The sequence below is a fragment of the Anopheles coluzzii genome, chromosome 3 (genome assembly GCF_943734685.1).
Source record: "Anopheles coluzzii chromosome 3, AcolN3, whole genome shotgun sequence".
In the NCBI taxonomy this organism is placed as follows: domain Eukaryota; kingdom Metazoa; phylum Arthropoda; class Insecta; order Diptera; family Culicidae; genus Anopheles; species Anopheles coluzzii.
In genome coordinates this window covers 30,910,609-30,934,768 of record NC_064671.1, presented here as the reverse complement: position 1 = coordinate 30,934,768, position 24,160 = coordinate 30,910,609, and the positions used below count along the sequence as shown (strand labels likewise).

The 24,160-nt window shown below is 50.6% G+C and overlaps 3 protein-coding genes across 4 annotated transcripts; 1 reads left to right on the top strand and 2 right to left on the bottom strand.

The window, feature by feature from the left end:
* Positions 1-1,870: 1,870 nt before the first annotated feature.
* On the top strand, positions 1,871-3,336 carry LOC120959392 (uncharacterized). Its single transcript, XM_040382705.2, has one exon. The coding sequence runs from the start codon at positions 2,141-2,143 to the stop codon at positions 3,275-3,277; it is 1,137 nt and encodes a 378-aa protein (XP_040238639.2). The 5' UTR covers positions 1,871-2,140; the 3' UTR covers positions 3,278-3,336.
* A 90-nt stretch (positions 3,337-3,426) lies between these two features.
* On the bottom strand, positions 3,427-7,899 carry LOC120959391 (coatomer subunit gamma). 2 transcript variants are annotated; one of them, XM_040382704.2, is made up of 8 exons: positions 7,656-7,899; positions 7,308-7,435; positions 5,578-7,213; positions 5,319-5,503; positions 5,064-5,238; positions 4,741-4,926; positions 4,518-4,670; positions 3,427-4,446 (listed from the first exon to the last, which is right to left on the bottom strand). In XM_040382704.2, exons 1-8 carry the CDS (start codon positions 7,693-7,695, stop codon positions 4,316-4,318), a joined length of 2,634 nt encoding a protein of 877 aa, XP_040238638.1. In that variant the 5' UTR covers positions 7,696-7,899; the 3' UTR covers positions 3,427-4,315. The 2 variants fall into 2 exon arrangements, with proteins under 2 accessions (XP_040238638.1, XP_040238637.1); XM_040382703.2 differs by lacking the exon at positions 7,656-7,899 and having other exon boundaries at positions 7,308-7,555.
* Positions 7,900-8,135: 236 nt separating this feature from the next.
* On the bottom strand, positions 8,136-23,939 carry LOC120959390 (nipped-B protein). Its single transcript, XM_040382700.2, has 17 exons — positions 23,330-23,939; positions 20,187-20,483; positions 19,728-20,111; positions 18,332-19,047; positions 14,910-18,251; positions 14,632-14,826; positions 14,366-14,458; positions 14,001-14,297; positions 13,749-13,924; positions 13,488-13,678; positions 13,137-13,415; positions 12,827-13,062; positions 12,272-12,737; positions 12,028-12,193; positions 11,779-11,956; positions 11,452-11,703; positions 8,136-11,318 (listed from the first exon to the last, which is right to left on the bottom strand). The coding sequence occupies exons 2-17, from the start codon at positions 20,251-20,253 to the stop codon at positions 11,106-11,108; spliced, it is 7,251 nt and encodes a 2,416-aa protein (XP_040238634.2). The 5' UTR covers positions 20,254-20,483; positions 23,330-23,939; the 3' UTR covers positions 8,136-11,105.
* Positions 23,940-24,160: the final 221 nt, after the last annotated feature.

The window sequence follows — 24,160 nt, the reverse complement described above, 5'->3', positions numbered from 1 at the left end:
TTTTTAATTCTTTTTAGTACTGAATTATGCTAAATTTATTGATGTGTTTTTCCCTTTTTTTCTAACGATGTTATATTAACTTTAGAAGTCATCTTCCCATCAGAGACGATATTCAAGTGGATAATAATTATCCTTTTTGCAAATCTCCACTCCAAATTAATGCTGCTCACCAAAGTGTAATACAAACTCTGCGGGAAGTCGATTCACTTTTCGCAGTATCAAACCAAACCTGAAAAAAAGGACTTTTCTTCCTCTTGATAGTGCAGCAATAGCAACAACAAAAAAAAGTAATAAACAACAATTACACTCCTCAAGTCCGCAACTAAAAAGCCGCAGAGCCAAAACGGTTTAATGTACCGAAATAAATTCATTCACTGCTAAAGCACACACACACACACACTCGTACACACCGCAAAGTTTCGTGAAAATGGCATGCAAATGTGTCCTTCTCAACTCATCCCATAGGCATGATGGGGAGGGGAGGGGGGAATCGGCGAGAAAGAACAATAGGGATGAGGTCAACCAAAACTCCGGGTTCGCGACATTTCGGTGCCACAATTTGCATACGACTAAGGGATTAAAATGTATCGAGACAATTATCATAAATTAAGCGTCTCTCCCTCTCTCTCTCTCTCTCTCTCGGTGCACCAGCAGCAGCAGTAAAAGGACAATAGGGTGCACCACATAACGTCACCTCGGGCCACACCGATAGTGAACGCTTTTTTACCGGTCTTCTTCATTGCATTTGAACCTTCCGGTTGCGGCGATATTAGGACGACTCAGCTCACCGACGACAACGGCGTCGACACCAGCCAAAATTTGTGCACATTTATGATGACTCGCAACGATGATAATCAGAGGTAGGAAAATCGTCGCAGAATGAGCAATTCCAAGCTGTTGCCGCCGCATTTGCAAGGAATAATTTCCTATTAGAATCCTATTGCGCGAACCGGTTTGCTTGGATGGGGTCGATGCAGGCGTTGCTTATTTAACGGTTTTTGCGGTTTTGAAGGCTTACCGCGCGCACGTGGTGGTGGTGGTGAACACGCGATTCGTTTGTGTGGAAGCAGAGTTTATTGAAACTGCTCATTCGATCGGAGGCACCTGGTAATAGGAATTGTTGTGTTTAATTTATCCGCTTTTGGCAGGCTAGTTTCCTAATTACTTTTAGCGGGATTTGAGGTCACGCAAAAGGAATGTTTTAATCACTCTATACACAAATTCACTTGGATGGCCACAATTTCTACGCGTGGTAGACGGTATCCTACACCGGAATTGAAATATCTACTGTATTGGTTTCTGAACTGGGGTGGGATTGCGGGAATCCTTCACAAAATCACTGAAACAGAACCAGATACAGTTTTTGGCCCGTCATAAAAAGAAAAGGACTGGAATAGATTCATAACTACCTCAGAACAATTCCATTCCAATTTTTCAGAAACAATTCCAGGAATGGTATGGATTTGAGATCATTTTTGTAGGACAAGTTTGAGATCCCGATTTGGAACCGGAAACGTTTTTTTATTGCAAATCAGTCGTTCGAAGATGGAACTACATCAGACGCTTCTGAGGCACGTGGACATTGGTACAAAGCTGGCGAAAGAGGAAGAGCTATAGAACCTCAACGACGGCGTCACTAAGGTACAAAATACGTTATCCTCAATGACACGAATCGCATTCAACCATAAAGACCGACGCCGACCGAAGACATTCCTCGAGCGAATTATGCAGACAAAGTGTACCTGTTTGTGACCAATATTTGTATTTACGATGGATATTGGACTCCATATTGGCGATTGGCACGTCAGTGAGCACGTCACTAGAATGACACTCGGACAGCTTCGCACTGGAATACACTTCAAACTCATCCAAGTTATCCAAGAAGCCGCATTCGCACCATGCGTCGCCAAGGGTTCGTCGCCTACAGGCCGCCCAACAGGATCATCCATCACAGTAGCCGATAGATAGGGCAATTTTTTTGTCTCCATCGTTGCTGTATTGTGTTTGCTGTCGACGCTCTAAAGGCAAAGTGATCCGCGCGTACGTTTGTTTTCTAACCTTTTTTTTTGGCTACTGCCAACTTCATCCACCAACAAGAAACATTTGGTTAAAAAATAAATAAAACGAAACCCACCCCACCATGGAGCAAGAATCGGACGAGTTTCTGCAACACTTCACCACCTCCACCGATTCCTTTCTGCGGCAGCACATCTCTACCGACCAGCTGGAGGCTACCTTCACCCCGCTGCACACCAGCAACCGAACGGCGCTGTGGCCACTGATGGAGGGCAAAATCAAGCGGCGCGAAAACACCGACCTGCAGGTACACATCGCGGACACGCTCGTCCACTGCCACTTGCTGCCGCTGCAGTGCTTCAGCGAGTACTTCGAGCACGAGGTGGAACCGGGCCAGCCGGTCGTGAAGCTGCCGGCCGACCAGGTCCCACCGGCCGCCTTCCAGATCGTCTACGACTGGATACTCGACCCGAACCGGCCGCTGGAGTGGCACAGCTTTGTCGCCGTCCTGTCGGCGGCCGAGTACCTGCGCATCCCGGCACTGATCGAACGCTGCTGGCAGTATCTGGACAACCCGCGGGTGGTGGAAAATGCTGCCTTTTACGTGTTTCTGCAGGCGCGCCGGTACGAAAACGTCCAACTGCAGCCGATGATGTTACGGCGCATCTGTCGGTTCTTTCTGGCGCTCGTCAGTACGCTCGAGTTCTGCGAGCTTTCGCTGGACGAACTGTCCGTCCTGTTGGCGTCCAACATTGTTGCAGTGTTTGACGAAACGGACGTGTTTTACGCCGCCTGCCAGTGGCTAATGTACGACTGGACCGAGCGGCAGGGCTCGATCGAGCGGGTGATGGAGCTGGTGCGGTTCGAGCGCATGCAGACGGCCGATCTGGCCCGGTTCTGTGTGTTTCAGGAGTGCGCCGAGCTGCAGCCGATACTGCGCCATCCCACCACGAAGCAGCTGGTCGATAGGGCGCTTGCGTCGATCTGCGCAAGGCCATCGAGCAGAAACGGTGCCTCGGCGGATGATGCCAGCGGCCGATGGTTGCCGGCCCACCGTCGCCCGACCGAGCGTGTCCGGCTGGTGGCGGAATCGAAGGAAACGAAAGCGTACGTTGCCGGCGATACGAGCTACGATGGGTTTAACGAGTTTCTGGGCGTGCTGCGCGAGCAACCGAACAGCTGGCGCACGTTTCGCCTGACCGAGGAGAATGTGGGCCTGCTGGAGGACATGTTCGGTGGCTGCACGGTGAGCGACGGGTAGATTGTGTTGCGATGATGGTTTCGAACAAATTACCAGATGGTGTCTAAAATTTCCCCACAGAAAAGCGAGAGAGAGAGAGAGAGCGAGAGAGTGCACACTCTGTTTTTAGTTATTTATTTTTTTATCAATTTTCGAAAAACAAATGCCAATTAAAGAAAACAAAAGTAAACATGCTTCTTTATTATTGTTCCTCGTGTTGGGTTTCCTCAGATTATACTAATTAATACATATTCACATACACGTGCGCCCCTTTTGCGGGAAGAAAAAAAAGAAAGCCGTGGAAATTGCTGGCCCGGGACAATGGGAGATGGTGCGAAACGGAGGAGAGCTAAGGTGTATGATCCGGCCGAATGGACCAGCTTAAGTGTAAGTGAGCTCCAGATCCAACCCGGTCGCGGCAAATGCGCCTTAACAAACAAAGCACTTTGTTCACAAAATATATGTATGTTCACGATGCCTCCGTGCCTCTCTCTCGTTTTGGTGTTGTTTGTTGAAAGCAAAAGTGGCGGATAAAAAAAGAACTGTTCTCGATGTGTGGATGTGGTTCGAGGAAGCTTGAAGCAAGTGTTTGCTATTCAGTTTCCTTTAAAAAAGGACTTAACGAAATTCGTACGATAACACACGCTTCCTGCATCGCGCACCACTTCAATGTCTGCTTCGTTTCTGTCGCTAGATGTAACGTAAGTTAAAAATATATTCCACACTTTTGTTTCCTTGCTTGTTTGTGTTTCGTTTGCTGCTAGTTTCATGCGCGAAGGCTCACGCGTTTTGGGATATTATAATGCACGGAATGAAGTAATAAGAGCCGTCGACAGCCGGCAACAGCACAGAGCACGTGGGACGACATGCGTGTCCCTTTGCTTTTCGTGCGCGTTTTCTACAACCGTTTAAAGTCTAATGACCCCCAGTAAAAGCCCCACACGTGTTGGAAAAGGGGGGGTGGAGGGCCCTGTGGAGAGGGGAGGTTCTGTATCGTGTCAGACTGTCTAGAAGCTGTCGTATGTCTCGCATGTATGTGTGTGGGTGTGTGTGGTTTGCTTAGCCTACTGCGGATGTAATTAGTTCCGCCACGTCCATATCCGTCGACCGAACTGTCAGCTGCATTGTGACACCATCGGCCACGGCCAGCTTGGAGCGGACGAGCACCTCAACACCACCACGGAACGTGCCTGCAAAGAGAGGATGTGGAGAAATTAATGACATTGGCCAATGTGGGTGGCGCCAGTAGCGGCACACTCACCAGAGCAGAGTAACGTATGGGTATGAGCACCATCCGGCACGTTCTCGGACAGGTTCGCCGGCGCTAGGCCAAGGAATTTAAGGATCGTGTTGACGGCATCCTGCAAACTGGTCACCGACGACAGCTCGAACGTGTCTTCCGCTTCGACCCATTCTGTGCATAGTGGAAAGGACATTCAATTAGCATTAATATCAATCGCTCGCATAAAATTGAAAGTCTTTACCCTCCGTATCGGCACTTTCCCACGCGGCGAGGAAGTTTTGCTTCTTGGATTTCTGCATCTGATCCGCCACGGTGACCTCAATGTCCTCCAGTATGTACTCATCGTTGTAGCCTTCGTCCGAATCGGGCTGACCGGTGGCCGGATCGCAATCCTTTACCAAAAAGCGTAATGTGGCACCCAGTGTGGCTAAAATAAGAAAAGAGGAAATTAAATTAAGCACGCATGTAAAACCCGCAAAAACTACATTCCAACAATATCAATCAAAGCAACTCGAATGTTCTGTCATTGGTTGCTTGGATCCTCACATTGGACCACACACTCACCGATCGAGCTGGGCACGTCTTCGGGGAATTGAACGATAACGTAGGTCGATTCTTTGTCACCGTACGGCAGCTTCGCACACGGTATGACGGCACGCGACACGAACCCTTCCGGCAGCTCCAGATCGACGCGCACATTCTCCAGCAGCTGATCGGACAGGGTGTTGACACAGTCAAACTGGAAAGCGTGAAAGAGCGGAAAGAAGAAAATTGGGTTCAATTTCAGATACAGTAGAAAGCAAAAACGAGTGGTTTTACCTGGAAAACGATGTGATGCGCGAAGCAGTGCTTGATGCAGGACACCGTGTACTCGGTTTCGCTTTCGGTCAGCTGCACCGGAGCGCAGGATTTGTGCAGCGCGCCGACATGATGGATGCCCGGGATGGCCAGCAGCTTCTCCGTGTTAACCTCTTCGCGATTGACGCGTGCAATTTTTGGTGCCGCTGTACGTGAAGGAAAGAAAAGCGTGTTTGAGAATAAAAAAGCGGACATTTAAGCTCATTCGTTTCCAACCTACCTTTGTTCATGATCATCACCTCCTCGTTCACCTCCGGCTGGACGACCTGCGACTTTGGCACGATCGACAGATCGAACCGCTCGGCCAGCGGACCCTTCAGATGTTCGTTCAGTGACTTTTCCAGCAGTGGCAGCGATACGATCTCGTGGTCGGCAATGAACCGCTTGTTCAGCTCCGGGTTCGACTGGTTCAGGATGGTGTAGTAGTAGGTGGCCCGATCGCGCACCTCGTCGTCGCAATCCATCTGGCAGCGGTTCAGCAGCACCAGCACGTTCGGCAGCAGATCCGGACAGCAGGCACCGAACTGTGCGATGGCAGCGACGGCCGCCGCCCGCACGGTCGCATTCTCCAGGATGACCCGGTTGTAGATGAAGCGGATGTAGCGCGACGGGCACTTCGAGTAGGGGCCCTCCTTGCCGAGCAGGTGCAGTATTCGCACCGCCAGCGACGTGTGCTCACAATCCTCGATGAACTCGCACAGATGCCCCAGGCCCGCCTCCTTCGCGTCCGGGTTCTCCTCAATGATCAGTATGATCGTGTCGACGATCGACGTTTTATACTCCAGCCCGCCCTCCTCGCGCAGCATCCCGCTCAGGAAGTTCATCGTGACCGCGTGCTTGCGCGGGAACTTGGTGCACAGCGAGCGGATCGCCTGCACCACCACCAGCTTGAACTCGTCCGAAATTTCCGCCACAAACGTGGCGATCTGCTTCATCAGCCGCTCGACCGAGCTTTCCGCGCCCGTCTTCAGCAGCGTGGTGATGGCGAGCGTCGCCACCGACCGGTTCGAGTCGGCAATCAGCCCCTCCAGATCGAGATTGCACACGTTGACGGCGGGCGGGTGCAGCATCGCCACCTTGTTCATGGTGCGCACGGCCGCAAAGCGGAGCGTGGCCTTCGACGAGCCGCAGAACAGCTGCAGTATGCTGACCGCGGTCGACAGTTCGCGCGGATTCGTGCGCTTCAGATTGACGACGGCGTGGGCCGCCTCGTACACCACCATCTCGGACTTGTTGCGCAGACAGCACTCGACGAAGTTGAACAGCGGCGAGTCTTCGGTTGCGTTGCCGCTCGCGTCCTCCTCCTCCATGATTTTGCACGCAATGCGAATCAGGAAGCAGGTGGCGTACGGGCTGCGCAAGTGCTGGCGCGTCAGCTTGTTCACCAGCTTGGTGACGGCGAGCCGGTCCGCCTTGCGGATGTGGTAGAGCAGCCCGAGCCCATGGTACTGCACCATAATGTTGTCGCTGTTCAGCGCTTCCTGCGCCTCGTTGGCCCAGCGCTTCACCACCTCCCCGGCCGTGCTGGCCAGATGGAGCGAGCTAACGAGCGCACCGCTCGACACGGGCGCGTTCCGGTCGACGATGCACTGCTTCATGTAGCGCTCCACCGCCTGCAGCATCGTGCTGTCCGTGATGCTGCACAGGGCGCGGATGGCCGGCGCACGGTACAGATCCTCCTTCCCGGTCATGTCCTTCGTCAGCGAGCTCGTCACAATGATCACGTCGTCCGCGATCGGGCTCAGCTCCTTGATGCCGAGGTACACCATGCGACGCATCACGACGTCCTTCGATTGGAACAGCTTCGTCATCGCGAAGAAACACTCCGTCGCTTCCCGGGTGCCCAGCACCTCACCCTGTGGAGAGAAGAGGCGGGAGGGGGGGATTACAATTAGCACATGCAGATGTAAACACTCCCCGCAAGGTGCGCGGGAGGCGATGTAAACCTACCTGATTGAGCAGGTACAGAATCTTGGTGAGGATGTGTGTACATTTGCGTGCGTTCACCGGCGTCTCGTTGAACATTCGCGTCTCCTGCAGCACCGACGTCTTCTCCAGGTTTTGCCACGGATTGCCACCTGCATCCCGCCGTCGCGTACGTCCCCGTTTCGTGCGCCACATTTTCGTCCAGCCACCAGAGCACCGACACAATGTGCACAAGGTAGGAAGGAAAGCAAATTAGTGTTTTTGATCGTGGCGACACCCCTCCAAAACGAATCGAACCCAATGGTCACTGCGATTAAACAGTTCGATTCGCCCCTTTCCCCGCCGCCGTCGCCGCTGCCGAAAAGTACATACCGTCATCTTCCTCCTTGTTATCTCGCTTAAACGAGCTCATCCTGATAACCGGGACCGGGCTGGTGTGTGCGTTATCTTTGCGGCTTCACAATACCACCAGCTGCACCGTGCGGGGATGGATTTTTCAACGAAATCTAATGCAATTTTGTGCCGGACAAACGAAACACTTTTCCTCGGTCCTAAATTTTCAACCACGTCACAATAATTGATGTAGTTTTTTTTTGCTGCTGCCCTGTTCGGCCTGTCAGGCGAGCTGGTATAAAATTTGTTTGACAGATGGGTTGACGTTTAGCGGTGGAGGGTGACTGTCACGGGCCACTGAACTGTCATTAGACCAGTTCAAAAATGGAAAAAATTATCGTTATTTTACTCCTATCGTACAGAATCGTTAAATGAAAGATTGTTTATTTATTATACAAACTTTGAAATGATAGCTATTTTCTCGAAAAAAAAACAAAACAAAAAACACACACACACATGTTGTACTTTTCGCACGAGAAAATATATTTGCTTTCTCGATGGTTTCGTGGTTTTGTTTTTGTATTTTTAAATCGTCTTCTAATTAAACTCCAACTGATTCCTTCCTCCTCGATTGCAAATCATTTCGCATCGGCTCCATCATTGCCAGCTGTTCAAATATTTACACGAAACACAAACCGCTAACCTCCACAGCAATCTTCTCACACACTACACAGTGGGCGAGCGGTCGCGTGCTTAGGTTTTGTTTCCGAAACTTCGTCTCTGTTCCTACTTAATCAGTAAATGCGCACACATCATACCAAACGCAAACATTATACACACGTACAAACACACACACACTAGTCCTTTTACTTCCGAATTACAATCTTGTCTACTATTTTCGCCCCCGTTTTCAAAGCGGTAATACTCTCCCTCAAATCTTCCATTATTCTTTCGAGGGGGGTTTTGTGTGTGGTACTCGTGTGTGTGTGCTCCTGTCTGCTTACTTTTACCTACACAAATCGAATAATGCGACCGCTTCCTGCCCCCTTTTCCTTGCTCTTAACGCTACACTCTCATCTGCGGGCGCTTTCTATGGGTTTTAGGATATACTACGTATGTTAATTCTACCACCACTCCTCCATTGCCTGTGTGTTGCATTAAATATTTGTTTTAAAATTACTACACGTACACGAATGCGAATGTATCGGAAGATGCCGCACGCTCGCGCGTTTGTATGTGTGTGTGTCTTTCATCTTCCTTGCTTCTATTAGCTGCTTCCCTCCTGCACTCGCATGCATTGCAATTACTTCAGTCCTTTGTCCGATACACAACTATTGTTACCTCCTTAACCCCCGGCGCCCTAGCAGCAGAAGATCAGAAGACCAAACGAATCCTACGAATTTACTATTTACAGTTGCTATACTTTTATAACTACAGCTACATGGACATCACGCGATTGCTTTACTTTCCTTTACCCATTTCCACGGCGTGAGAGCCTTCTTGCCAAGCCGCAGCAGCTCCCAAGCCGCCCACACCCCAGAGAACCGTCGGCATTAACATGTGATTTTTTGCTGTTTTTTACAATTATTTGCGTGACTGGGGACGTTTAAGTGTTGCGTCTCTATTGTAGTACGCGTTCTATAACCGTTTGCCGTATGTCCTGCGAGTGCCCGCCGTTTGTGTGGTGTGCCTTTATAGCGCTTTGTTTGTTACTGCTACCATTTCATTGCTCGTACGCAACGAAAGAACTTCATTCAGTAATAGACGCGAATACGATCTGGAGTTTAAATATATGTTACAAAACATTGTTTGCATACCCCTGGCACACAACGTTTGTCCCTTCCCTTCTCTCTCTCTCTCCCCGCTCTCTCGCTATATTTCCAACAGCGCACACGACGCCTACATGTGTATCCTGCTCCTCCTCCTCCAGTCGTTTTTCAGTGTAATCCCATTTCCCCGCCCGAAAAGTCTTTCGTTTACGATTTCTTTATCTTTTAAATTGTTCTCGCACCCAGGTTCGCTGCTCACGTTTCGTTTTTTGAATTTGTTTTTTTTTCTTTTTTTTCGGTAATATAAATTAATATCTCTTCTATGCTCTTCTCCAACACGTGTTTTGAATGCACAGTTGCAACACGTGTGCTACACCTCTGTCCTCTCCAATGCGTTCTAAATATCTTTCCCACACACTTACACACACACACACACACACACACACACACACACACACACACACACACACACACACACACACACACACACACACACACACACACACACATACACACTCTCTATCTCTCTCATACGCACACACACACATCTAACGATTTTGCCAAAGTGTTTTCGTTTCGTTTTCTAGCAAATCTTCCAAACAGTTCATAAATATTTCGATAAACTTTTAAAAAATTATCTCTTCTTCTGCCTATTCTTGCCTGCACTTCCCATGCAACGGGAAGGCGTATCTCTTTCTCTCTCCCTCCTCTTTCTATCGCTTTTCTTTTTGTGTGTAAGGGGCTGCTTGAGCGAGAGAGAGAGTGAGGGAAGAATCTTGGGGTAATAATTGTATTTTGTTTTCGGTTTTCTCTATATTTGCGTGCCTCTGCGTCTCCTTTCAAAAATTACTACTGTTTCTGTTTTTGTTTCAATGGTTTCACAGCTAGGAAGTTCCCACGTGTTATGTTTTTGTTTGCCCGGATAAATTAAGTAAGGGCGTTTTGTTGTATGATTTCAATTTCGTGTTAAACAACCATTCATTTCGATTGCTGACTTGCATTATCTCCGTTTGCACGCACGGACATATAACTTAAAACACACACACACGCACACATACCAACCACAAGGACACAATGAACTGTTTGACACAAAGCAACAAAGGACAAAGTTACGATAATACGCGATATAGCAAGATGAAAGAGGAAAGATGTGGAAAGAAAATGCAATCAGTTATTCGTTACTATTTGATAGAGGATTGTGTGCATTTTCCCTTGCATGGAGCTACTTGAACGGATCAGGAATGCGCGATCAGTACTAAGGTTATGGAAAGCTGCTTTACTCAAACTAATAAATAACAAAACAGCACACAAAAACGAAACTAATGGTCGATAGAGCGGATGAAGAAAGGATACATTCTAATATTTAACTGCAATGTGGCTCGGTTTGCGGCAAAGAGCTGTTGGAAAGAAAATCCCTATTTATAATGCACACCACAGTAAGGGTTAAACCAGTGCTCAGTGCTCCGTTTAGCCCGACAACACGCTGGACCTGGCGGAAGTGAATCTCCTCGCTCAAGTGCAATGCCAATGCGTGTGAGGTACTTCTAAGGATTGCGGAAAAATCCGACCAATTGGTAACAGACGCAGTGGGTTAGAGGAAGATCACTCCGTAAATAGTGTGGTCCGTAGCAGTTGGTTTGGTTGGTACAAGGATTGTGATGATGGTGGTGGTGGTGCTGCTGTAATGGGGGGTGATGATCCGCTCGATGAGTACGCGCTCTTAATCGTAATCACCATCGCTGGCATCGCTTTCCTCCTCTTCCGAGCTGGAAATTCGCCGTTTCTTCTTCTTAGCGCTACGCGAAGAAACGGCCGATTTGCGCGCCGATGCCGGTGCCGCCTGCTGTCGGTTCGATGAAGGCTTCGGTGTCTTTGCTGCACTACCGACGACCGCAGCACCACCGTGGTTCGCCGCCGACCGATTGCTGTAATCCTACAAGGTTGATTTTTTTTTTGCAAAATGGCACGTACAACAGGTTTGTGTTAGAGAAATTACTGCCCACCGCCCACAACGACAACCATCACCCGCTCTTCCTCTCCATCTTCATTCACGTTCAAACACTCACATTCTGTTGCGAAACCGGCATCATGCCGGGGGTGGTGGTGGTGCTGTTCACGTTGTTCACGTGAACGTTATTGCTTGTTCCGTCTGCTGTGTGATTATGCTGCTGGGAAGCCATCGAATGATGATGATGATGGCCGGATGCTGATGCGGCGGGAGTTTGCTTCACGGGCGTTCCGGCGACCGAGTTGGGCTTTTCGTCCTCATCCAGCAGGTCCGGGTCGTCCGGATCGAGCTTCAGCATCAGCTGTTTGAACTGGAAAAAGGGAACAACCACACAATATTAAAACCATAAATCTACTGTGACGTACAGCAAGCGCCAACAACTTACGTCCAAGTATCGTTGCACCAGCTCGATTCGTTCCTTTTCGGTCTGTGCTCCAGCGGTGGCCCGGTTTTCCTTCAGCAGCGTTATCGTTGCCTTCGGATCGAACAGCGAGTTGGATCTTCGCTGCATCGCTTTGTCGTAGATCTTGCCAGACTCGGACGGTGAGTACCGGGATATTTTGCTACAAGATGTAGAAACAGAGTTCATTTAAAAAAACTGATCGATTGTCGGTGAATGACCGCTTTCCCTTACCTATCGGTGATGCCGTAAATATCTTTTAGATGTTGCTTGAGTATTAGCAGAAGCATGCAACCCTGCGCCGACCGGATACAGTTTTCCAAATCGGAAGTATCGTCCGGCAACCGGGTTAAGATCGCTTCCTGGTCGTCATCGTCATCATCTTCGAGGGGGTTTTGTGCTGTGGAGTCGAAAAGTAAAGCAACGTATGTAAGAATTTTGGACAAACGCGAATTGCACCACCACTGCTACAACTAACCAGTCGGGTCGGCATTGCCCTCAGTGCCCGGCAGCGGCTTCAGCCCTTCACGGAACGTCGCCAGCAGGTTCGTGCCGGTCACCGAGATGAGCACGTCGATGTGATGAATGATGAACAGCGGCTCATCCTGCACCACGTACGGGAAGTAGGCCAGATTGTCCGCAAGGTACAGCATCTGCCGCAGACTGATCTTGCCATCGTCGAACTGCTTCGTGATGGAGTGGATAAGGGCACGGCGTTGCGGTTTGGTGCCGCGCAGCAGCGTGTACAGGAATCCGTTCATCGCCGACGGCGGTTCCTGCGGATCCTTTATCCGGTAGCCCCGCACGAGGCTGCTCTCGTCTCGCCGCTGCAACAGCTCCTGCAGCTCGTACGACAGCTGCATGCCGGCGTTCGATTTCATATTTACAAAGCCAGGGTACTGCTTGTCGATCTCCTGCAAATGCCTGTCCGCACTGTGTGCCACCTACAAGTAGAAGATAAGCACCGTGAGAATGCCCGTTTTGTTACTTCGAAACGCAGTGGCATTGGTGTAAAATGCGCGCACAAACATACCTCTTTCTCCGGGTCTGTACTTAAGCATATAAGATAAGGAACTATTTGTACTGGATGGACCAAACCTTGCCGCAGGACTACCTCGATGACCCGCATCGCCCAGCTCCGCACCCCGTAGTCCCGGTGCAGAAAGCTGCGCAGTATCTCCTTCAGGTAAATCTGTATCACACGGCTCGCCATGCCAGACGACACGTCGCCCATTTCCTTCAGATCTTCCGTTTTCGATTGTTTCGACCCTGCGTGTGGAAGGAGAAGGTAACGGGGTTGCTCAATACTTCTCGCAAATCACTATTTGCGCCTCGCCACTTACATTCTTTGTCCTTCCGCACCATCTGGTTTTCCTCCTCCGTCAGATACATGAGAATGTTTTTCAGCACCGTGATCTTCATGTCCGTCAGTACCTTGTCCTGCGTGAGCAGATAGTTGTAGTAGTCCCGCAGCTCGACCTTCATCAGATATTCGTAGTTTTTCACGCAAAAGTTGCCCATGGACGTCAGCGCTTCCTTGCAGATTTCGCTATGATCGCAGGAAAGGAAAAATGCCAACGTCGCAAACACGTCCTCGCATATGTTCGCTGGTAGGGTTGAGCCTGCAATGCAAACATACACCAAGAATATTAGCAAAACCAGAAGAGGAAAGCAGCTTGGGCGGGGCAAATTACCTTGATTGGAGGAATCTTCGCCGGGCTTTGGTGCACCGTACACTTCGGGCTGCTGGAAGTCAAAGTAGCGCATTATCAACCCAACCGTAAAAATGCTGCGCCGAAACTGCGGCCGAAAGTACTGCTCGATGGGTATCGAAGGGTCGGACACTAGCTTGTCCTTGATGCATACGAGACCCTTATAGTACAGTCTAATTTGCGGCAGGGAAAAACATTTCGTTAATAAACAGAACAAGACCATCGCGCCCGCTAGTAACATACTTTGAAAAACAATCCCGGATGAGTTTGTAGTTCTTGGTGATTTTGTTTACAACCGTCGATAGGCAGGAAACGCAACTCAAAACGATGGTACGGCTTTGCGTGACGATCAGCATCATCAGATGGGACTCTAGATCGGCTAGGAACACTTCGCTCGGATGGTCCATTAGTGGAACGACCTGCAAAACACGAATCGATGCGTTATGCATTATTAGTAAGACATTTTAGTGCTTTTCATCGCCGCGTTCCACCTACCTGTTCCAATATTTCCGCGATCGAGCTGATGAATTTCGAAATGATCTGGTTCTGGCAACGCATGTTCAGATACGGTTCGAGCGACATCGCATGGTTGACCAGCAGCTGGGGCTGTATCTTGGCGAACAGATGCAACGCCGTGATGCACCCTACCAGCCGCGTGTTTTCCGCCCCTTCCAGCCGCATCGTAGCGTCCACTAAACCGTCCACAATCTGCTGGCAGGCTTTGATCAACGTTTTGGGAATCTCTTTCTTCAGCTTTTTGTTATCATCTTTGCTCTCTTTCGGCTCAAATATCTAAACAGTAGAGGAAAAAAAAGCGTTTGTAATGTATAAGACTGATTAAGCGACCGTATGGAGCATACCGTTTTCAGTAATGCATCGAAACCTTGCGTCCCCGTTTCGTGCGACGAACAGACGACGTCTATAATCTGCGTAATCTTTCTGTCCATCGCAGCCTGCAACGAAAAATATGCTTTTTATTAGTTTTCTGCGGATGTAAATGAGCCATTTCTGATGGTAAAATCGTCAACTCGTATGACTTTAATAACAAGCCCGTCATGGGCTTTGACCGGCGGTTGTTGTGCCAAAAGAAAAAGAAGAAGTGAGCCATTTGTATACTACCCCATACCTTATCATTATCATTGCACGGCGTAAACCACATCGTCATGAACACGTCCATGACTAACTTCTGGATTCCTTCCTCGTCGTTCACCCTCCGGATCATTTTGACGCAGATGTCCGGTATCTTCTCGTGCGCCGGATACTCGATGCAGATGTCTCGAAGGATTTTGATTACCCGTTTTCGCACCGAAACGCCCGTATCCTTTGAAAAAGATAGAGAAAAGATGGTAAAACAAACGCCTAACGCGCGTCCACCGTCATCACTTCACACCGCCGCCAACTTACCAATATTCGTTGCGATATCATTTCGTAATACTGATCGATCAGTTCCGGATCGGAAAGGATGTACTTGCCGACCAGATCGACTGCCGCCTCCCGCACCGAGATGGCCGTATCGAGCAGCTTCTGCTGCACGCCCATCTGCATGTCCTTCCGGGCGAGCACGAGCTGGTCCACCTCGACGATGTTGGCGAGACACTTCATCGCCCGCGTCCGTATCGCCACGACCGGTTCCCGCACGACGAGAATGATCTTCTGCAGATACTTGTCATAGCTTTGCGAGAAGGACCGCTTGCTCGCCAGATACTGCGCGATCAGGTTCGCGTTGCTGTAGTCGATGTACGTTTTAATCTCGTAGTTGCCGCCGGCGGCCGGACCGCTACCGCCCGACCGGCCACCACCGCTGCCGCTCCGCCCGTACGGCCCTATCTGGCTCAGGTAGTACTGCTTCCGAGTGTCCAGCATTCGGAAGATTTCACTGTTCAGCTCCTGATCGACCTGGCCGTCGCGCATGTGCCCCTCCTCGCCGTCCGAATCGTCCCCCGCCCCGTCTGAGCCGTCCGAGTCGCTCTGGTACTTTTTCCGCTTCTTCCCACCACCGGCACCACTGCTGCCGGCCTTTTTCCGCGACGCGTAGCCCTTCTCGCCCTCTGCCACCTTCTTGGTGCGCTGCATCATGTCCCGGTACCACTGGGTGATGTAAAAGTGGCGCGCATGGTTCCACACCACGTTGCCCTCGTGCGCGTTCACCGCGAGAAAGTCGAGCAGAATCTTCTGCAAAAACTCGGTACGCTCCTCCTCCTCGTCCAGCTGGAACTTGCTGTTGTGCAGCGGCTCGTCGCCCTCCTTCTCCTGCTCGATCTTGATGTACCGGATCAGCGTGTCCATCGTTTTCACCTTGCAGCGCGACTCGACCGTATCCTTGCGCAGCCGGGCCGCCACGATGCCGAGATACTCGAGCGACACCACCCGGATCGACTGCTCCACGCCCTTGTCCGACATCTTCTTCACCAGCATCGTGCCGAGCAGGCTGAGCAGCAGCTCGGCCGCCGGCCACTCCGGCTTGTTCACCGTCGTCAGCAGATCGTGGATAAAGTTCTCGAACAGTGGACGGAAATCGGTTTCGTTCGAGCGGCTTTTGCATTTGTCGAGAAAGGTGGTGAGAAAGTTCCCGCCAATGCTCAGTGCCGTGTTGTACTTGCTGTAGATGAACAGGTCCGTGCTTTTGGTGCTACCGCCGCCCATCGGCACGTCCGCACTGTTCGCACTGTTCGGGGGCCGATGTTTGCCACCGGCCCCACCGCCCCCGTCCGGGCTGAGCGTGTCCGGCAGGATGACGGACGACTGAATCAGCTGCAGTACGAGCGCCGTCATCATCTGTATGTTGCCCCCGTTGTTCACCAGCTTGTACGGCCGCAGGTTGCGCTTCGAGTGGGGCAACCGATCGAACGAGGTCAGTATGTCCGACACGATGTTGCGCCGGTGGTGCTGATACTTCTCGTTCTGGAATATCGTCGTCACCAGATCAAGACACACGAACTGCAGCGTTTCGATGTTGTCCACGAAGAACGGTTCCACCCCGAGCGAGGACGCGTGTATCACGATCGTGTCGACGAAGTGAAACAGCTCGAACATCGTCACCAGCTGCTTCGACAGCTCGACCGTTTTCGTGTACAGCATCGAGATGCCCTTCTGCTGGTAGGTGGCCGTTTTCTTCTTCTTGTTGTTATCGCCACCCTTGCGCTTCGTTTCCACCGAGTACACCGGATCGTACGAGGGGAAGATCGTCTCGCGCAGCTGAAACTGCACAAACTTGATGATGGCATCGATGTTGTCCTCCTGCAGGAACTTGGTGCTCTTGCTCGTGTACAGACAGCAGACGAGCAGGGCCGCCTCGACCGCGTTCAGTATCTTCTCGATGCACTCGTCCCCGACCAGATCGTCCTGTAGCTCCGAGCCGCTCAGATTCTTCGCCGAGTGGATCGACCGCATCGCGTACGATATCAGCAGCGTGAGCTTGTTCTCCGGTATTGCATCGATCGCATTTCGCACCTTAAGCTTCGCCGCCTCCGCACTGATGCTGTTCAGCAGCCCGGTCGAAATGCACTCGTACTGCTCGTCCCCCTCCTCCATCGTGGGCGTTTCCGTTTCGTCTAGCTGGTCGAAAATTTTGTTCATCAGCGACACGAACCGCTGATAGGTGTTGGTGGCCATCAGCTCCTCCTTGCTGAGCTTCTTCACCACCGGTGCGGCGGGCCGTTCCACCCGCCGCACCTTCGGTTTGCTCAGATAGTCCTCCGGGTTTTCGTCCGCCCGCTCCTGCGCCTTGCGCTTCAACGCCCACGTCCCCCGCGATTCCTCCTTCATCTTGCTGAATATCTGATCGTACGTCTTCTTCTCCAGCCCCATCCGGGCGGCCAGCTTGGGCTCCTCCTGCATGAACTTTTTCAGATCCTCCTGCAGCAGGGCAACCTGCCGCTCGGTCAGCCGCTCGAGCTTGACGGACAGCTTGGGCAGCTTCAGCGTCTCCACCTCGGCCATGGGTATGAGCCGGTGCAGCAGCTTACGATCGATCTGGGGTTTGGCGGCAGGTCCTGCGGGCTTGTTCTGGGCACTGCTGGAAGCATTTCCGCTGCTGCTGCTGCTTGAGCCCGATTGAGACGCCTGCGCAGGATGCTGCGCACCGGCAGGACGGCTCACGGCAACGGTGGACGCACTGCTGATTAGCGCACCACTCACACCGATCGGGCGTATGACTGGGGCGGCAGCGGTCGGTTGCTGAGCAGCAGTGCCGCCACCACCCGCCCCCGGTGGTCTCGGTTTGTTTGGGCCCATCAGTGGCGTTGGGTAGCGGTGCGCACTGGCGCCAGTCTGCGCCTGCTGTGGCCCCTTCATAGCGCCACCCTGATGCTGCTGCATGTTCAGTGAAGTGGCCGTGCTTACCGTGTCCGGGGCCGTGCTGCCCTGCGCCGGGGATGGTCGCCCTCGGGCGTCCAGGTTTTTACTCTGCTGCTGCTGCAAGTACTCATTGTTCCGCGGTGCCGTTTCGGGCAGTTTGGCAAGATTGCTTGCAGTGCTGAATTGCTGCTGCTGCTGCTGCTGTTGTGGTACAGTCGTTTGCTGCTGGTACAGTGCTTGTTGATGATTCATGCCAGCAGAAACGACCCCGGCCGTACTGCCGTTGTTCAGATGAGATTGCTGATGCAGCTGCTGCTGTTGAGATTGCAATAACTGCTGCCCCTGCGGCAATACGGTGTGGTTTTGCATTTGCTGCTGCTGCGGATATTGGTGCTGTTGGGCTGAGGCACTGTGTATATTATTATTCGTTTGATTTATCACATTTGAATGCTGCAAAGAGAAGAGAAGGCATAATAAGCGAGCGTTCAACAATGTTCCAGCCAGAGGCACTGTTCCGCCTTCCTACGTACCTGTTGCTGTGGGATTAAGTGATTTTGTTGTAGCATTGTCGTCTGTGGCACCGCCTGATTGTTGGTAGGTGCTGAAACTACCGCCGGCGATCCAGTAGGATGGACTGCAGCTGCGTACGACCCGGACTGTTGGATCACACTCTGATGTGGATCTAGTGCCGATAGCGGTTGCCCCTGCACGGTGTTGGATGTGTGAGAAACGATCACATTTTGATTGTGCTGTTGCTGTTGCTGCTGCTGCTGTTGGAAGAGTTGTTGCTGCTGCTGCTGCAGTTGGCTATTCTCTGCAGAATTGGACGAATACGGAACATTTTGTATATTAATCACCTGCTGATGAAGCGCTGTGCCAATCGATTGCTGGCCAAGCATCACCGCCGAGGCTGGCGTTTGAGACGCAAGGGTGGGAAAGGAATTGCCCAGCACATTTTGCTGCTGACCGCGTATCTGATTTGGATCATTAAACTGAAACTGTTGCTGCTGCTGCTGTTGCTGCAGTAGCTGAGCTTGTTGCGGCAATAGCTGCTGCTGCAGGGGTTGAACAGTCTGTTGTGCGAGGTGTAGCTGCTGCACCTGCTGCATATCGTGCTGCGCTTGAAACACCGTTTGCAACTGCTCGATTGGTATTTGTGTCTGATTCGTATACACCTGCTGTGACTGTCCCAAGTTGGTAAAGCTTTCGTTGGGAAGGTTGTAAAACTGTGTCTGTGATGTGGGGGCTGCACGCACACACACACACGCGTGGCGCAAGAACAATCGAAAATTATACGAAAAGAATAAAGCAAAAATTAAAAATAATGAAACAAATTAATTCAGCAATTAAAAGTGCCATTACAATCAAGACCGGGAAGGTTAAATTAAAATGGAATTAAAATCTAATTGGCGCCATAGTATGTACAGTGCGATGTTTTAGATATCAATGTGTGTCTAGGATTTATGTACAATTTACTGCTTTCTTCAACGCTACCTCTAAGTATAATACATGTTAGTAGTCTATTTCGTTCGGAATATGAACCAACCAGTCGACTAGGTGCAACAGATGTTTTCCTTTTGTGTGAATTGTGTTAATACAGCACAGTTCAGTTATTACCGCAACAGTTCAGCAACAACAATAATTAGTCATTCATAAATTTGCTTTACAAACATTCCACAAATTGCAATCGTGTGCAAAATTTACCTGCGAATTAGTTACTTGGGGGATTGGGGATGGAGATTAATAATGTTTTAGGATTTTAATACGGGCTTCGACATTGCTGTTACGTTTATAAATATTAAACCAAACTTTTGGCTGAATTTCATGCCGCTGACGTACAGCTCATGTCCAAATGTAGTGAAATCTCTAAGGATTAGTGAGGTGTTTTGACCGGTAACCGTACTTGCTAGGCTAGCGAACACTTACTTATTTTCTGCTGCTGCTGCGCCACCAACTGCTGCTGCTGATTGCCCGCCCCCAGCGCAACGGCGCTGCTAAACATTTGGTGTATCTGCGGGTTGTAGGGGCTCTTGAAAACGTTCGGCCGGCTGGCATGGATCGCCTGCAGCAGCGACGGCCCATCGATCGGTGCGCCATTGGCGGGGCCGGGCGGTTGCGGGTACTGATCCTTCAGCTCGATGCTGTCCGAGTTGGTCTGCTCGATGGCCGTCACGAGCTGGGCGGTAAGGGCGTCATCCCGCGTCGCCAGCAGATTGTTCGCCTCCTCGGCCACACGTGGATGGAACAGCAGCGACCGGTTGAGCGACGCCGACACGGACAGCGAATCCGAGATGGGCAGTTCGCTTAGCACTAAAATCATTTTTAAAAAAAGCTTATTAGTTGTGCATTAGTTGTAATAAAATTGCTCAGTGCTGCGCTACTCACGGTCCGAAAGGCTGGTAAGACCAGCGAGTGTGGTAATTGGGACGCTGGGAACATCTCGATCGCTCATTGCTACGGCGGGTGGTGACGGGGGCGCGGGTGGTACGGTGAAACAATGCTGTGTTGGTAAACACACACACACACACACACACACTTTCTTTCCCGCGGAAGGGCTACAGGTTTAGTCCCGGTCAGGACACGTTCTAGTAACCGGATTTCACTTTAACCACGGACACTGTGCTTAGTTAGGTTTGTTTTTCGATGCTTTCAGTGATATTTTCAGAATCAGTTGTGCCGTACCTAAAACGAAATTGAAAACTTCCGGTCAGCAACATTTTTGTAGTTTAGAATAAAAAATAAACAAGTACAGAGTAAGTCAATAAATACATTAAAATTGTACACAAACATCAAACACAACATTTGCTCCAATTTTAGCAGCCAAAAACATCACAACAGTAGCCGCCGGGTGCAGATGTGTGTCAGACAGTTCCTGGCCGATGGTGGTGTGTTGCTTGGATCGCGGGAAAATGTTTTTATCCGAGAGTTTTGTTTTGAATGTGTACACATCTCACGCACACACACGCGCACGCGCGCACACACATCGTCACACGAGACGGAAGATTCCGCGCGTCGTTTAGAGATGCAGTAGACAAACAGACACACACACACACGCAGACACATGAACGCGCGTCCAACCGTCTGCAATGTACCGTTTTGATGGTGTGTGCTGTCGGTATTTAAAAAACTTCCTCATTCGCCAAGGGGGTGTGGGGACAGCGTCTCAACGCACACACTCAACACGCGAGCTCGCCCGTTCGTGTCACTAACCCACGGAAAGAAGCGGCATGTACCAGTGTATGTGTGTGTGTGAGCAACATACACAAAGCAAAGAGCGAGGAGAAACAGATGGAAATAATACTACTAGCAACAGCAACACAAGCGGGAGACGCATCTTGACAGCTACACTGCTCTCTTTCTCGCGGCGCGTGCGAAGAAAAGGGTAAACAAGTTACACAGCTTCCATCATCGTCGTCATCATCATCATCATCATTATTTAGTCTCTGCAAATGCTGGGACGACTAACACTGACGTACGGGAAGGACGGCAAATCATAATAATTAATCACAAGAGCATAGCACACCACCGCCCGTTACTGTGTACAGGCGCGAGAGCGAGCTGGCCAGTAATAGCCAGCCTCCTTTCTTCTCCCCCTGTGGAGCATCCACCATATGCCCCCTACCCTCCACAAACCCCTTTCTCTTGTTACACTCTCAACATCAATGGTGGTGCACAAATTTACAGTTTTCTTCGGGCGCGCATTTCCGTTCATCCGCTCGTCTCTACTTTCCTCCCATGGGTTCAATGAGAGGTACGAGAGAATTTGCTCCGTCCGGGAAATGATGGCAATCCCGTCCCTTTCGGCAGCCCTACGAGGCACGGCCAAAACAAAGAAACCCTCGGAAAAAGCCTCCGCGGTTGGGCCACGCGCGCGTCAAACGGGGGAGCAGAGCTGTCAAAATGTGTGGCAGCGCGAAAGTAATTCTTTTGTTCGGGCAGAGAGTGGCTTTTTTCCTTCGATGTAGAGCATATTAGCATATTAAAGCATATTAAAATTTTAGCAAATTTGTTGACAGATTTTTTTTCAATCTAAAAATAATTTCAAATTGGAACAATCACAATTAAACGACTTTTTTACCACGTCCAGCAAATCAATCATCACTACATCTGGTTTTTTGGATCGCTGATATTAATCATCAATTTGGTAAAAATCGTTAGATTATGAGCGAAGCGCAAAGTTGCCACTTTTCCTCCCCAAAGCTGAAGGTAACTGATTAACCACAAAAAGTAATATCCGATTTTACAGGACACATCGATGTTCCTGTGCAACGAACAACACACACAAGTGGTTCGTTCGACCGTCTGCCCGTTGTAATCCACCACCTGGTCCATATAGATGAGTACGCGTGTGTGTTTGTGTGCATCACAACGGCATGTCTGGCACGCAACCGAAGCCTACTTTCCCAGCCAACAGTGGATGGTGGAAATTGGTGAATATCTTTCCTTTACTTTAAAATGTACACACACACTCTCTCTCTCCCTCTCGCGCACACATACACAAGAACCACGCACACAGAGCAGTCTGCACGAAGAAAGTGACATAAAGAGAGACCACAAAACGGCCCCCGTGAGCACACAAGAAGAGCACAATGTATCAAAAAATAAAACCAACATGTCCACGGAAATGCTAGATTCCACGCACCACGGACGCACGCACACTTTCCACACATCGGCGGTGAGGTTCGGTGGACCCCAGCCACAGCACACACACACACACACACGACGAGGTGTTCTCAGGTGACACCTCAGTGGGAATGTGGAATTTTGTTCCCCACAAGCACAGAGCACACAACTCTATCCCAGCGGGATTACTTTTTTCCCTTTCTTTACTTTTTCTCACTCAGACGCCCGACGGAACAGATGATTGGGAACCACTGTGTGGCAACCAGCGGAAAACTGACGGCACCAACCGTTCAAAGCAGCCTCACAGCTTCACAGAGATCGTAGCAACCCATCGATGGTCGCGGGTCGCAGGTCACCAACATACACAATGCAGCTTCACCAGCCGACGAAGGATTCTACCGCCAGAGGGCTGCTGCTACCCCGAAAACACCGAACTGTATACACGCACGCACGCACACACATACACACACACGCACACGCACGCCAGCCGAAAGGGATGAGGGAGTTGGGAGGTCAGCGAACCAAAATATTGCCTTCGAAATGCCTGTCACCGCTCGGTAAAAGCTTACGGGAAAACTCCCACACGTTCTCACTTTCTCCTTCACTGTTCTTGTTTTTTTTCTTCTTCTCACTGTTTCACTGACGCTTTTCCGACACTTTGCTGCAAACCACCACGTCGTCCTCCTCTGTTTCACGCCGCTGCCACCGTTTCCCTTCCGATCCTTCCTCCCGCTCTCCTCGCACACTGACGTTCACGACGCGCAGCAGGGAAGCTGGAGGGCGAGCGAACCGGAGACGAGCGGGGTACGACGACGCGTCGTTGTCTGCCGGACGAGAGCAGGCGCTGGCTGGAAATGTACAGCTCCAGGCTCCCTCCCCCCGTTTCATCGATGTGTGACTCCTACCTGCGTGACTGCTGCTGCTGCTGTTGCTGTTGTTGCTGCTGCTGCCACACCACCACAGCGGATGGAGAAAACGAGCATCTTTTTTTCACATCGCCACAAAGCGATCAAGCATAGCTGCTGCCTCACGCACGGCAAAAAGGACACAGACACACACACGGTGGTGGTGCGTGCCTGCAGCAAAGGGATAAATTCACGGATACACTTTTCGATGCCAGTTGCTTTCTTTTGCTGCTGCTGCGACGGCACCAATGATGATGGTGGTGGTGGTGGTGTTAGTGATGATGATGATGATGATGAATGATACTGTGCTACTGCTGCTGCTGCTGCACCACTACGCGAAAAAACACGCAAATCGACGGGCAAAGGCGAAACAATTCTACACACCGTGGCTTGGATGGCCCGCCGCACCGATATCACGTCGATTCACATTCACGTTCGCGTTCGCAAATTCGCCAGCCACTTTTCACTTCAAGCCCCGTGTGGAAGCCCCGCGTTTCCTTTTTTTCCCGACAAAACGGGTAGCTTTTATTTTTTGCTCTCTCGCGTTTCGAAACGAAAATGGCGAACGACATTCATTTGCAGCGAAGCGAAGTGACGGACGGCAAGGTTCGGCCAACGGTCTGCCGGATGACAGTTGACGGCTGGAGCGTTCCGGGCGAAAACCCCGGTCGAAATCGGGCTGGAGATTTAAAAAGGATAGAAAAGTCGTTTTTTGTTATTTGTTTTATTGCAAAATCATCAAAAATTTGTTGTAAATTTAAAAATTTGTACTACAAAGTAACAACACTTTGATTTCGTCGCATCTTAAACGGCTTTTTCATCCATCTGGCC